General features: G+C 44.7%; 1 protein-coding gene across 3 annotated transcripts in view; it reads right to left on the reverse strand.

The window, feature by feature from the left end:
- Nucleotides 1-928: 928 nt before the first annotated feature.
- PRNP (prion protein) overlaps nucleotides 929-14,422 on the reverse strand; it is a 30,955-nt gene continuing 17,461 nt past the window's right edge. Inside the window, exons 1-3 of one of the 3 annotated variants that reach the window (XM_034761799.1) lie at nucleotides 13,268-13,361; nucleotides 9,630-9,783; nucleotides 929-3,652 (exon numbers count right to left, since the gene is read on the reverse strand). In XM_034761799.1, coding sequence (XP_034617690.1) covers nucleotides 2,830-3,642 — 813 coding nt within the window. In that variant the 5' untranslated portion in view covers nucleotides 3,643-3,652; nucleotides 9,630-9,783; nucleotides 13,268-13,361 and the 3' untranslated portion in view covers nucleotides 929-2,829. Of the gene's footprint in view, nucleotides 3,653-9,629; nucleotides 9,784-13,267; nucleotides 13,390-14,422 lie in introns of those variants that run through there. The other 2 variants (XM_034761796.1, XM_034761797.1) reach the window with 2 other exon arrangements.

Here is a 14,422-nt window from a genome sequence, read left to right on the forward strand (position 1 = left end):
TTCTGTTCTGTGGAAAATGTCAACTTTTCAGTCCAATTCAGGATGAATTTTTGAAATGTTGGAATTTCCCGCAAAATGGAAACCCCATTTCCCAGACCAGCTTTAGTGTTTATACAGGGTGCAAAGCAATACAGGATCACTTTTTTTTTTTTTTAAGATTATCAATCTATTGTATGATTAGCTACAAGACTCTCCTGTGTCCCAGTGCAAAAAAGTTGCTAGTTTCCTTACCTCTATTTATTTACCTGTGTTTTGAGCTAGGTAAATAACTTCTCCATCTAGTAACTTGGCACTTACATTTTATTGGAACATAGAATTGCTTAGCCACTATGGATAAAACTTTCAAAACCAGCTATGCTACCAAGGAGACTAAATCCAATTTTCAAGAGTGCCTCTGTCACTTAGGAAAATGGGACTTAGATGTTTAGAAAATTATACCATATATGCTGTTAAAATGCAATTAAAGCACAGGCAAGCAAGGAAGGACTATCTTGTGGATATGATACTGGACGGGGACCAAGGAGATCTGGGTGCAATTCCTGCCTCAGCCACAGACTTCCTGTGTGATCTTGGGCAAGTTACTTAATATACTCTACATGTCAGTTTTCCCATCTGTAAAATGGGGGCAATACTTCCCTAACCCTGCTTTGAGCAGGGGGTTGGACTAGATGACCTCCTGAGGTCCCTTCCAACCCTGATATTCTATGATTCTATGAACTCAGTGGGGGTGTTTAAGGGTAAAATTCATTTAATGAATGTGAGATCCTCAGATATTATGGTGATGAGGGCCATATCAGTGCCTGGATCAACAGAAACATGAAAATGTTCAGGCAGAAGTAGTGGTCTCTGAGAACAGGAGTTCAGCTTTCAATTTGAGTAGATAAAACATTCACAAATAAAGAAAGATATTTGCATGAAAGAGACACGCTTGAGCCTTTGCTGTGTCTGTTTAATTTTTACCAGACATCAAACATTTATAAAAGGATTTGAACGTCAGAGTTAAGTACATGCACCATTACAAATATACAAAATGTTCTCACATCACAAACTACATGTGACTTCAAAGTCCTGTCTTTATGGTGTGAATTTTGAACAGTTTCATACTATATCCATTCAACTTACATTGAAGCAGAAATAATTAAGGGTGCTTGTTTTAGTCATTCAATGCCTTGCTGAAATATACAGTATATTAAATATTTGGCATGGTAATTGCAATAAGCGTAACCTTTACATATACTACACATTATATACAACACCTCTGCGTCATCAAGACAATCAAAATGCAGATTAGCTGTAACTGACCCCATCAATTACCATAATAATTAGGGTATTAAGCCAGGATTAGTTGCTTCCAAAAGATGGTTTCCAGCATTTTGACTGTCTGTGTCAGGCTATTGACTGATGTTGCTTGCTCTAACTTGATCAAGTTGCTGAAGTAAGTGTAATGCAAGTTTTACTGATTTAGCGCCTGATCCATGAGAGCCTTTCCATTGACTTCAATAGGCTTTAGATGAGGCTTTTAAAGTATGTCATGCACAACTTCCAATGAAGTCAACAGCTTGTGTGAATGCAGCTCGGTAAAGGGAGAAACTTTACTGACAATATAGCCGCGAACGAAACCATGCACCTTTTACTGCATCGGCAGAATTGCTTTTTCTTGGGACGACAACTATGAAACCAATGTTACGGTAGCAGCTATTTTTACACTTTCATCAGCCATTTGTCTCCTTAAACATTCCAAGTCAAAGACAATTACTGTACAACTAAAAGGATACTCTGCCCAAACTTAACATTCCTAGGCCTGCTCCTTGAAACCTGGGCATTTGGCAGGCTGCCATCTTAGGCTGACTCTTGGCCTCCAAAGCTGGCCTATTCTTTAGTTGCTGCTGGAATGTTTGCAATGGGCAAATTGTTAAATGGATGGAACGCCACTATGTACACATGTGCTTAGAGAGGATACTTTTAAGTACAAGAAGGTGATCTAAGGATACAAACTACAGCCTAACAATGGAAGGGTCTCACTTCACAAGCCACGGACAGGCAGGAAAAACTGTCTGAAATACTTGGTACGTACTCCAGGTTACAAAATTAACTTGTAATTTGAACTTGGATTGTGGATGTCCCAAAAAATGTGACATCCCCAAGTTGGGGATTGATGCCATTTGGTACTATTTAATGTCATTAACTAAGACATCAATTATCTCTAAAGAGGATTTTCATAAGTATTCTGCCTTTGCAACTTGCTCAGCCTAGATGACCAAGGAGGGCTTGTGAAGCCAGACAACAGTCTGAAGTCTTTATTTAGACGAGCTGAAGAGGAAAAAGTCCAGTGGTGTACTGAAATGGAAAAACAGCTCTCAAAAGTGGTCGAGTTTGGAGGAGGGAAGATGAGTGTAATCAGATGGATCCTATCCGTACCAGAGTTTAAAGAGTGGATTTGAGGAAGAGGGCATTTTGGTGAAGGCCACTTTCTTGTGTGATCACAAGCTCACTATGTCAGTATTAACTGATTTGTATTGACTATGGTCTATTGCACTAGAACAAACGTGGAACTAACAGATTGACTTTTCTTTCCATTTGAAGTCTGGACCTAATTTTAATTCTGGACAGTAGGTGTATAATCAGAGATAGCTTTGAAGAGAGAGCTATACACTGTCAGCCTGTGTCTCTATGGTACATTATTGATACCTATTACAGATCTTAAGATACTTCACCTAAGACAAACACAAGCAAGAATGAGAGACCTCCACAGAGAGGCTGTTTTATATAGATTATTCCCTCTGAACGTTTGCACAGATCAGCAGCACAGTTCAGGCTGAGACTGCTTTCTTAATGCATTACAAAAAAAATGACAAGCATGATAATCAGCATGAGCGAGGGGTCAGAGAGTAGTTTGACACCAGAGGCCAGCTGGTATTGCTGATATTGCTGCATGCACATCTCCTGGATCACTTGCTTCATGACTCTGGCTTCTACCTGGGTCACATTTTGATTTTCATTGGGATCAATTTTGTATTCGGTCACTGTGATATTCACACAGTCCCGCACAAACCTTCCCTCTGGAACGGAGCGGTCATTGTATTCCTTGTAGTACACTTGGTTGGGATAGCGATTGGAGTTTTCGTTCCACCACTGGCGCTCTTCAGGACGGTCAAAATTCATGCGCATTCCTGACATTGCACTTCCCAGGGCATAGCCACCTAGGCCACCCACCACGGCGCCTGCCGCTGCTGCTCCTGCCATGGCTTTCATGTTGGTTTTGGGTTTATCAGGCTTCCAGGGCTTCTGGTTTTTGAAGTTTGTTCCGCCACCAGCTGGGTTGTAGTGCTGCCCACCACCACCAGGGTAGCCAGGATTCTGGGGGTAGCTAGGGTTCCTGGGGTAACTGGGATTGTGGGGGTAGCCGGGATTAGGGGGATAGGCGGGATTGGGGGGGTAGGCAGGATTATGGGGGTAGCTAGGGTTTCTGGGATAGCCAGGATTTTGGGGGTAGCCGGGGTTGCTGGGATAGTTGGGATTGCGGTTGCTTCCTGTGTTCCCACCGCCTCCACCTTTACCCTTTCCTTTTTTGGAAAAGGAAACGTCGCTCCACATCACAACCAAAAGGACAACTATCCAGCAGGTTAACCGGTACCTTCCCATGATGATAAGTCTGTAAAAGATAATTATTTGATTTAAAGAACAACCTGATGTATAAAACTGTTGGGACACACAATATTGCAACCAGATGGTAGGGGGATGTCTGCTCAGCCTCATTTATATTTGACTTTAAATAACCTCACCATTAACAAATCCGCCTTTGCCAACAGTTACCCCACAATGGTATAAGATATTTCAGCATTTCTTTGTACGCAGAACGGGAGAAAACTGTGATAGCAATCAGCACATGTTGATTTTTCAGTGGGTACAACTGTAGTTATAAACATGAGGACAGACCGAAGGAGGTCTTGCATGAGGTCTAGAGTCATGGTCTGCCTTTGGTTGCATTTATGGGGCTCCCACTGCTGTCTGCCTCTGAGGGTGTTATTTAACGCTTGACTTGTGAAATCATTATAAACAAACACTCCATTTTATATAGCTGTAGACTGAATGCATTGAATGTATATCAATATAAAAAAAACACTTAAATTACAGAAGCAATAGAAGTAAAAGTCAATCTTCTAAAAAGGCTATTTTCTCTTAACATGCACTTAATTCCTATGGATGAGAAATGCCAACAGATGAAGAAGCGAGAACAGACTTGATATATAATACCTAGAGGAAACAGACCTTGTTACTTCTGCTATATCTGACCTGTTAAATTAACTGCAGTTTAAATTTAAAACCACATTCACTTAAACTTGCTCTGCAATATTTTATGCTAAATCACAAGAGGAGATTTTGCTCCTTGTAAAGGGGTATGTGTGGGTATGGGGAAAAAAAACCCCCAAACCAACAAAACCCCAAACCAAATCTCAAATTTGGAGGAATGGAATTAAAAACGTAGTTTAGAAAAGCTGTTTCTTGCTGTTATTTCGAAGTGTACACCTGGGTTCTGAGTTAGAGGTGCTGAATATTCTCAGCTCCCATAAGCTTCAATAGGAGTGGTGGATGCCTTACTGGTTTGACCTTATGGATTTCTTCAAAAGAAAAAAAAAAAGCAAATATTTTAGTGTTCACTTTTTAAAAAAAAAAACTTTTAAAATAAAGAATGACTTTAATACACCAGTATTGATGTTCAACAGATCTCAGTTAAACAATGATTTCTACAATGCTCATAAACGTGCAATTCTCAAAGTATAGCTGTCGCCTTTAAAAATCTGAGTACCTAGAGTGTTACGGCACATGGTATCTGAGAGAGTGCCGTACTGTATTTCCCTAATCTTATGACAAGTAACTACAGTGTTTCATAGTATTGGCTAGCAAGTGGACAGTGGACTATCACGTATAAAACTGTAAAATGTCACTTTAAAGAAGCATAATAAGAAATGGACAGTGTATATTATACAGATGTTTCTGCTCTCTTTCCCAACATCTTCCCACCACTATTTCGGAAAATTAACATTCAAGCTCTGAACATCAAAAAAAGACAATGATGTTGATTCTCATTTACATCAAAGCCTCTATTTAGAAAGGTGTAAATTACATTTACATACGTCAATGCCTCCGCACTATTGGAGTGGTGTAAATGGGTCGCAGCGTACATGAGAATCAGGCCCCATCAGTTAAAAAAACATCACAGGAAGCCTGCACATGTACAACACTTATCAGCAAAAAGAGAATAAAGCATTGATGAGAAAAGTCTGGGCATATCTAGATAGTAATCAGGTTTGCAACAATTTTTGCAGTAAAAGGAAGAAGACACACACATTCTTTTGTGATGCAGAAGTTACAACAGATTCAGCTCAGAACTGAGTTCAGACAGAAAAGATTTATAAGAGAACAACCCTCAACATAAGAGGAAAAAATGCATTTTTAACAACAAGCCATTAGAAAAGTCATGTATTGGCAGCTTTACAATGTCTGGGGGAGGCAGAAGGAGAAGACATCCAATTACTGTGTGTTTCCCAGTGTTTGTCTCTCAATTACCGCACATTGGCAGGATAAATGCCAAGGAAAGTCCAGGTTAAATGCCTGTTTAGAAGGCTTCCATGATTACTGTACACTAATTCTATCTACTACTACTTGAAAGGCTGCTCCACTGGAGAGGGTCTAGAAGAAATAAGATCCAAATGAATTATATAACTACAACAATCAGTACAGGACTGTAAAAAATTATTTTATATTGCAGTGCAACATTTAATGTATACCTTTAACATCTTTGAAGGACACAATTAAACTGTGTAGAAGACTAAACTGTTTCTACCCTAATGCAAACTGTCACAGATGTCACAGCAGCTCTGATCCTAGTCAGATCCAATTGTCGGCTCATGTGAAAGTTACAAACGTTGAGCTCTAGGTTCATAGCTCTGTAACAGAAATTCAATGACAGGCTTAAGATTTGTTGACTAGACCAAAGGTTAACTCTACCTTCTTACTGCAGATGGCTTTCCATCTAAAGATGTTTCCTGTAAAAGTGAAAATATAAAAGACACGGAGAACTTTTTCTCACCAGAATTAAGAACTGTCACAGCTGAAACCTTGGCTCCTTCCTAAGGTGAAGGTGTATGATCCACCAGAAGCCAAAGCAGGATCGATTTGATTGATTCAAACACATAGAAGCCAGGCCATCCTTTGTTCTTCCAACTGGACCTATACTTGGGAGGCAACAGTGTGCAGAAACTGACATCATTCCAGTCTCAAGTGCTGGGTGGGTAGGAATCTTGTCAGCTCCAGCTCACTGTTGGCTCTGGAAAGCACAAGGTACAAACACTAACATGCAGTCCCAGCAACTCTCGCTTCACATCCTGGATCAGCTCTTGGTGTGTTAAGCAGTCTAGGAGCAATTTCTAGTTTGTCAACTGCGGTGACACTGGAGCATATTATCTACAAACACAAACATCATTTAATGAAGTGAAAGCAGGAACAGAAAGGGGAAAAAGGCCTTAGAGAAGACAAAGGCTTGGCTGAAGTGGTGAGCCATCCAGCAAGCTTTAAGGCTAAAATGCTAACTAAGCGGCCACCAGAGGAAACCAGTTCCAGTCAGAGATGCTCCGGCAAAAAGATCCTCCCTCCTGCCCCAAGAGGGCACAAACACACTTCAGGTTGTCTTCACCATCACAGGGAAAAAGGCAGTCTGATGTAACCAATTCCCACACCATATTTTAAAGGGACAATGCCCACCCAAAATCTAGCTGATGTTAAGAGCAGTTTCAGATGCTACATCTGCCCGGTTTTTGAGGATTTTACAATCGCGTTTCTATTTTAAATGCTTTTCATTCCCCTGTTAACATGTGCAAATTGGACAAAAAGTGCCGTCAAGTGTACAAAGCAGATAAACCTGAATTTAAATTTCCCTTCCCCCCCCATATCTTTCTCACCTCTCTCTCTCTATTAATGAATGTTGGCCTTACTGACATTGGTTGACCAAACCTTGTTAGACCTCCATTTGGCCACACCTGGATTTAGACTGAGTTTACTTTCCTTGAAGCTGTTTTGCCAATGTAAGTATGAACAAAACTGTCATGTGCTCAGCATGGGAGACTTAGCAGGAAGCTGTGGGCTACAACATAGAAACGACTGTAGGGGAGGATCATGGTCCACTATGACAGTGTCCTGGCCACACTGAAAGACTGTTGGATGTGTAACTGGTACCTAGCTTACTAATTACTTTCTAAACCATGGTAAGCCTGAAATCATTCAGTAAACAAGAGACCACATTTACAGATTATTTCACTCCTTTCCAGCTGGAAAGGCACAAGGGGATGTACAAGCCTATCCTTTTGTCTCTTGATGTGTGGTGCTCTTCTGCAGTGTTTCCAAAAAAATCCATGTTATTGGAGTGTGGGGCAAGGAGACGCCATTCAATGAGCCATCTGACCCACCAGTACGTTGGGCATTTAAAAAAGACAAACCTGTTAAGTTTGTACTTCCATTTTCTTCTCAGTCTTAGGCCAGGTCTAAGGTCTAATGTGGATTAGGGGAGTGATTTTTTTTTCTTTCTTTATTTCCATACCTACAAAAACCCTAGTATCTAGTTATTCCAGTATTTAAAAAGAGCTGTTACTGCTGTGCCCAGTTTGACTGGGGGAAACTAATATATAGGTTGCACATAGTTTATAAACACTTGTTTCGGGATAACAGCAAATCTTTTTTAGTGTAGGCCTTAACGTTAGGACGTGTCTTTGCTGCCAAAAAAGGTGGGGTTTTTTTATATAGTGGGATAATTTATGTGCTTTAGTGTTCTCAGTGTGAAATCCTAGCGGAGACAAGGCAATGTAGTTCTTACTCTGGTATAGCTACATGAAATAGGATGACCAGGCAGCAAGTGTGAAAAATCGGGACAGGGGGTGGGGTTAATAGAAGCCTATATAAGAAAAAGACACAAAAATCGGGACTGTCCCTATAAAATTGGGATACCTGGCCACCCTAAGGTGAAGTGACCCATGAGCAGTGAATATAGCCTTGACCTGGCCTAGATACATCTCAGTAAAAGCGACCTGTGTCTTGTCTTATTAGGATTTTACAGTTGGATAGCTAATGCATGTAATCCCACTGTAAAAACGCCTCTTTTTGGCAGTGAAGACAAGACTGCTGTAGCAACAGTAAGGCCAGATGTATAAAATAAAAGGTTTGCAAATATAGCTGTACCAGGAAACCCTCCCAGTGTAGATGCATCTTATACCAGTATAGCTTCCTTGATCAAAATAAACAATAACTAGCAAAAGGATTTTATGCTGGTATAACTGCATTTACACCAGGGGTTTTCTGTTATAGAAATGTAATTTAAAAAAAAATCACACCTGTAATTGAAGTAATAATCCTACAACTACCTTCTACAATCCTTGTCTTCACTAGGATTTCATCTCGTGTTAGTTACCATGTTGGCTAGCAAAAGGTAAGAACACACTTTTTTTTCCCCCCCTAGTGTGGACACACTTGCTCCAATAACTTGGGCTGTCCCTCCCTGGATCAGGTCTGTTCCTTTTTAGATTACAAAACCAACTACACTACTCAAAGGAAAGATGTACTATCAATTTATATCAAGGTATAATTCCCATATTCTCTGTATTCCGTACTTAACACAGACTATTATCTTATTTGCTTATCTGACCACTACTGAGAGGGAATTTTCACTCCATTGTCCAGGAAGAGTGCCAAGGTTGGGCTTGTCTAAAGAGTCTAAGGGAAATGGGCACCCAACTCTCACTGTACTTTAATGGGAATTGGGCTTTTGTGCAAATCCCAGATCAAGTCCTGGTCTAACTAAAATTAATGGCAAATCCTAACTTCAGTGGGGCCAAAATTTGTCCCTAGATCTTTTCCCCCTCAGACTACAACGAATTCTGAATCCATCAGGGCATAGGAGAAATTGCAATCCGTTCTTCTAATGTACATTACCCTGCACATGTGTGGGTTGACTTTACTCTGTGTTTGTGGTGCCCAATTAACTACGTTAGTGAAATCCTCCCGAAGATTCCTTAGTCTTGAGTAACCTCACTTATTTTGCCACCTCATCATTCACGGCTCCCCCTTCCAGATAGTTAATAAATATACTGAATAACACAGGCCCTAGTTCTATTCCATAAAGCACACACTACTTTTAATGTCTCTCCATGCTGAGAACTGACTACATATTCCTACTCTTTGCTTCCTTTTATTGTGAAATGAGTCCATGCAAATTTCTACCAGAGAGAGCGCCAAGAATGGAGAGAGATGAATACTGTCATAGGGTAGCTGGCTCCTGAGGGGCTTCAGGCACCCAGTCTAGCTGTGACAGGCTGGCTAAGGAGAAAGAGCCAACCCAAATCCACATGTGAGTAGTTAATTACCTAGGTGGCAGTTCTGGAACACCTGGGCCTAATACAGGCTTCTGAGGGCTCGGTCAAGAGGAGGTCTTTGGAACACGGAGAGGAAGCTTCTCAGACGACCTGATTAGAGAGCCCACCAGAAAAGGAGATCTAAGAGAGGTGCTCCTGGAGAAAGCAGGTGCCCAAAGGGCTAACAGGGCAAACGCCTAGGGAGGCCCAGTCCCAGTGAAAGGACCTTACCAAATAGTAAGAAGAGGTCCAGGTCGTTAGGGAAGAGCTGCAGGGTCTCTGCGGGGGTCCTGAGTCAAGGGAAGGAACCCGTCCACAGATGATGCCCGGAGGCGTGACTCCAGTGGAGGATCTCAAGTCTAGAGGGCCTTACTGGAGAAAGATCCTAGACAGAGGAGGAGGAAGAGGAATTTGGGTGGGAGCAGACTGACTAACATTAACTCGCACCCCTTTTTCTTCTCCCCCCTCCCATCAGTAAGATGCTGGAGTGAAGGCTTGTTTGCATACCACGTTTCACCTCTGATTAAATCAACCAGATCCCTGAAGGGGCGGTGTTAACTATCTACAAGCCTCACGGAACTCATTGATAGTTTATAGGGGGAAACTGAGGCAGAGATGCATCTGTGGTTCTGCACTGGGCAACCAGGGGTGAGTGCCCACCATAACAATCACCCATTTACTTTTCTTTAAGTGCACAAATGAAGTAGTATGCTACATCTAAACAACTGAAACGTTTATACAATTTTGGCTCAGGGAAATAGATATGATGGCTCTTGGCTTCTGTTTGTAAGGGGGGGGGGGAAATCAGCAACATCTCTGCACAAGAGAGAACCTATCTGTACCCTGCTCTCACCACTATAGGTCCCCTTTCCTCTAGAAAGATTTTATTTGCATAATACACTGTGCAGAGAAATAACGTGCAAAGAAATGTTGGACTCATGATAGAAATGTCCTTATTTCTAATGCTAAACACAACATTTAGCAGGGCAGTACATACAGGAGAGTATGGTCTGTACATAATGGAGTCTTGAATTTTTAATGTACAGTAGCTTATGTCTCTCCGAACGCTGCAGTTGCCATGGCAGAGGCCGGTATTTGTGGCATAATGTTATTCAATACAGTATTAAACCACACCAAAAAAATCTGAATCAACTGCCGGTTTGAGAGTTTAGCCCTGAGTGTTCCTTAATCAAAATGCTTATTTAATACATACGACAGCTTAAGTGGATCACAGTATAAACCCTGCAAGTGGGATTTCCCCCTCCCCCCCCACAGTTGACTATGGTTACATAACCTAGCAGGGTTCTTGTACTTAAATATGCTCCCTGCCTACCAAAACAGAGCAATGGAAAGATATAATAACACATGCCCCATGACTATAACAATTAAGAAACAAAGCCTTTGGTTTTTGTTCTTTATCGGATTGCCTTACCCCGCAGAGTGCTTTAAAATCTAGCTGTTTTATAGCCCTCAATCTTTAACTGTCTCTGTTCCTTTCTGATTTCCATAATGCCTTCATACCGAAGTACTGTCAGTCAGTGAGGGCAGTGAGTTTAAAAATAGTCCAAAGACCTTTATATTTTGCGTGCATCAGCTCTGCATATACAAGGGATCACATTCATAACTTCACTGGGTAAACTGTACGGTTTCTACTAACAAAGCCATGTCCCTTCCTGAATACAGACAGAAAAGCTCAATATTATTCATACGAAGAGCCAAGCCTCCTCTTAAGCAAGCAAAGTAACTATTAATAAGAATGCAATTCGGTTTTTTTCATCAGACATGTTACAGCAAAGCACTCAAGACTGTTTCATCTGAGTTGTATTAGATAATCTAGCTCACTGTGCCAGGGAAAAACAAACTGGTAAACAAGGCAGTGGCTCAGAAATTTGTGTCTATTCATGCGTCTGTTTAATGTCTCTGCAGCCTTAGGGGTGGGGTTCCCGCCTCATGTCTAGAAAAGATGAATTGCCACTATAATAAGATGTTATCCATCCCTATGTTATCTACATAAGTGTTGGAGAGCGTAATTATCTTGTTTACAGGTAATGATGCTGTTGGTGCTCATCAATTTGTACGTTTTGTGTACACTCAGGGCCTGTCTCTACAACCTTTAGAGAAGAGGATCTCAAAGCACTTGGCAAACACGGCTACATGGATCCTCACAACGTAATAGTACTGCATCTCACCTTTTTTGCAGGTGAAGGGTTTCACAAAGAAGACGCTGTCAGAGTTGTATGGAACAAGGACTATTTATCTAGCTCCTAAGTATAGTGAGCACTTTCCAGACAAATATGGTTTGTGCCAAGAAGAGCTTATAATGATGATTAAAAAGAGTCAGAGACCGAGGAGAGAGAAATGGAGAATGAAGGTAACAGATACTCATTCAGGTTTCAGACTAGCAGCCATGTTAGTCTGTATCTGCAAAAAGAACAGGAGTACTTGTGGCACCTTAGAGACTAACAAATTTATTAGAGCATAAGCTTTCGTGGCCTACAGCCCATTTCATCAGATGCATAGAATGGAACATATAGTAAGAAGATATATATATTATATATACAGAGAACATGAAGGCAACTTCCATGTTCTCTGTATGTAGATATATCTTCTTACTATATGTTCCATTCTATGCATCTGATGAAGTGGGCTGTAGCCCACGAAAGCTTAAACTCAAATAAAGTTGTTAGTCTCTAAGGTGCCTCAAGTACTCCTGTTCTTTTTACTCATTCATGAGTTTGCTTTGGTTGCTTGGGTTGGGGGGTATTGGAGATATTTGTTTTGCAACAGAAAAAAAAGTGCTGGTTCTTTTTGTTTTTATTCAGTCAATTAGAGGTGGGGCAAGGGCGATGGTGGTGAAGAGCTGAATCTGTACAGTAAGTGAAGGCAGGGAGGAAAATGGTGGAAGAGGAGAGAGGAAATGGGAAAGGAGAGGAGTGATCAGGAAAACAGAGGTCCAGCAGGAGAGGGATGTGAAAGCGTGAGAGAGCTGGGAATATATCAGAGGTATCCGTCAACAGAATGTAGGGACAAGTCCGAGGGAACAAATGTTGAAGCTGAGATGCTCTTATGATGCCAGGAAGCTGCCATGCTATGGAGTGTGAGGGGAAATCCAGGAAGGGCTGCAGGTGGGCGTGCCTGTTAGCAGCTTCCATTTCCAACCTTCAGATGGTACAAGCTGGACCTAGGCTTTTCTAGAGTTCCTCTTCTTGTAAAGGTCTTTCTGTTGGATTAGACAAGGGGGCAACAGGTAGGAAGGGCAAGATTCTTGCTAAGGGATGCGGATGCGGTGTTGTCTAAAGTGTAAGACGGTCTTATGCCGTATACAGCCCTGAGCGCATTTCTGGCACTTAAATAAATCGGGGGAAACACAGAACCTGCTTTCAGAGGGAAGATGGGGTAAGTGCTCCTGGTACTGCTGCCTCTGGTCTGGTGTAAAGGAAGAAGTAGATGTGAGCAGATGAACCGGGTGGGGTTTTGTTCGTGTGCCTGTTTCGCTGTCTGATCAGAGACACAAAAATCCGTTTTCTGCTCTGACTTGAATTATCTTGGGGTCAGGCCCGCCATGACTAGGCAGCGCTAGGAAAGGAGGATGTGCAGCGTCCAGAATGAGATCAGCCCGGGCAGGGAGGCGAGGGATCCGGTCCCCCTGCTCCCCTCCGACCCACACAGCACGTCCCCTTCCGCCCCCTTAATGTAAACCTCTCCTTGCCCCCGGACTGATGCCGCCTTTGGCTGCTCGATTTTATGCTGGGGGTGGGGGCAAGCTATGCCCCATGTCAGCTCCCCGTGCCTGCCTCCCCGTTTCCGCTCCGGTTCCCCCTGCCCGGCCGGCTGCCTGCGCCCCGGAGCCCCCACGGCCCCGCACTCACCTGGGCACTGCGCTGCGCGCTCCACCGCCTCGAGATGCGGCTGGGAACTGCGGTTGCTGCCGCCACCGAGATCCGCCTGCGCCGCGCTGCCAGGAGAGTCGGGGAGGGAGCGGCGCGCAGGGGAGGAGCCGGGCGCCCCGCCCAGCCCTGCCCCCCCCCACTGCCCTGCACCCCACAGACCCAACCCAGCGCCCCACTGCCCCTCCTCACCGCCCAGCTCCACCGGCACCTGCCTTGTACCCCCACTGCTCTGCCCCCCACCGCCCCAACCCAGCACCCCGCTGCCCCTACTCACCGCCCAGCTCCACTTGCCTTGTTCCCCCCACTGCCCCGCCCCAACCCCACCCCACTGCCCCACTCACGGCCCAGCTCCACCTGCGCCTGCCTTGCACCCCCACTGCCCCACCCACCCCATTGCGCTGCCCCCCACTGCCCCAACCCAGCACCCCACTGCCCCTACTCACCCCCAGCTCCACCTGCCTTGCACCCAGCATCCCACTGCCCAGCCCCAACCCCACCCCACTGCCCCACTCAGGGCCCAGCTCCACCTGCACCTGCCTTGCACCCCCACTGCCCCACCCACCCCATTGCGCTGCCCCCCCCACTGCCCCAACCCAGCACCCCGCTGCCCCTACTCACCCCCAGCTCCACCTGCCCTGGCCCCCATAGCCCCACCCACCCCACTGCCCTACACCCCGCTGCCCCTACTCACCGCCCAGCTCCACTTGCCTTGAACTCCCACAGCCCCACCCACACCACTGCTTCCCCCCACAGCCCCAACCCAGCACCCCACTGCCCCTACTCACTGCCCAGCTCTGCTTGCATCTGCCTGGCACCCCCACTTGCCCTTCCCCCCACAGCCCCAACCCAGCACCCCACTGCCGGCACTCGGGGGGCGAGGGTTTGGGCAGCCCAGCGAGGTGCTCAGGGGGGTTTGGGCGGCGCTCCGCGGGGGGCGGGGGTTTGGCTGGCCCGGCGCGGTGCCCCAGGGGTTTGGCCGGCCCGGCGAAGCGCTCGGGGGCGGGGGTTTGGCGACGTGGTGTTCGGGGGCCGGGGGTTTGAGCGGCCTGGCCCTCCAGGGGTTTGGGCGGCGTGGCGCTGGGGGGGGGGGGGGGGGGGGGGGGGGGGGGGGGGGGGGGGGGGCAGGGAGGCGGG

This window comes from Trachemys scripta, chromosome 2, assembly GCF_013100865.1.
Source record: "Trachemys scripta elegans isolate TJP31775 chromosome 2, CAS_Tse_1.0, whole genome shotgun sequence".
Classification (NCBI taxonomy): Eukaryota; Metazoa; Chordata; order Testudines; family Emydidae; genus Trachemys; species Trachemys scripta.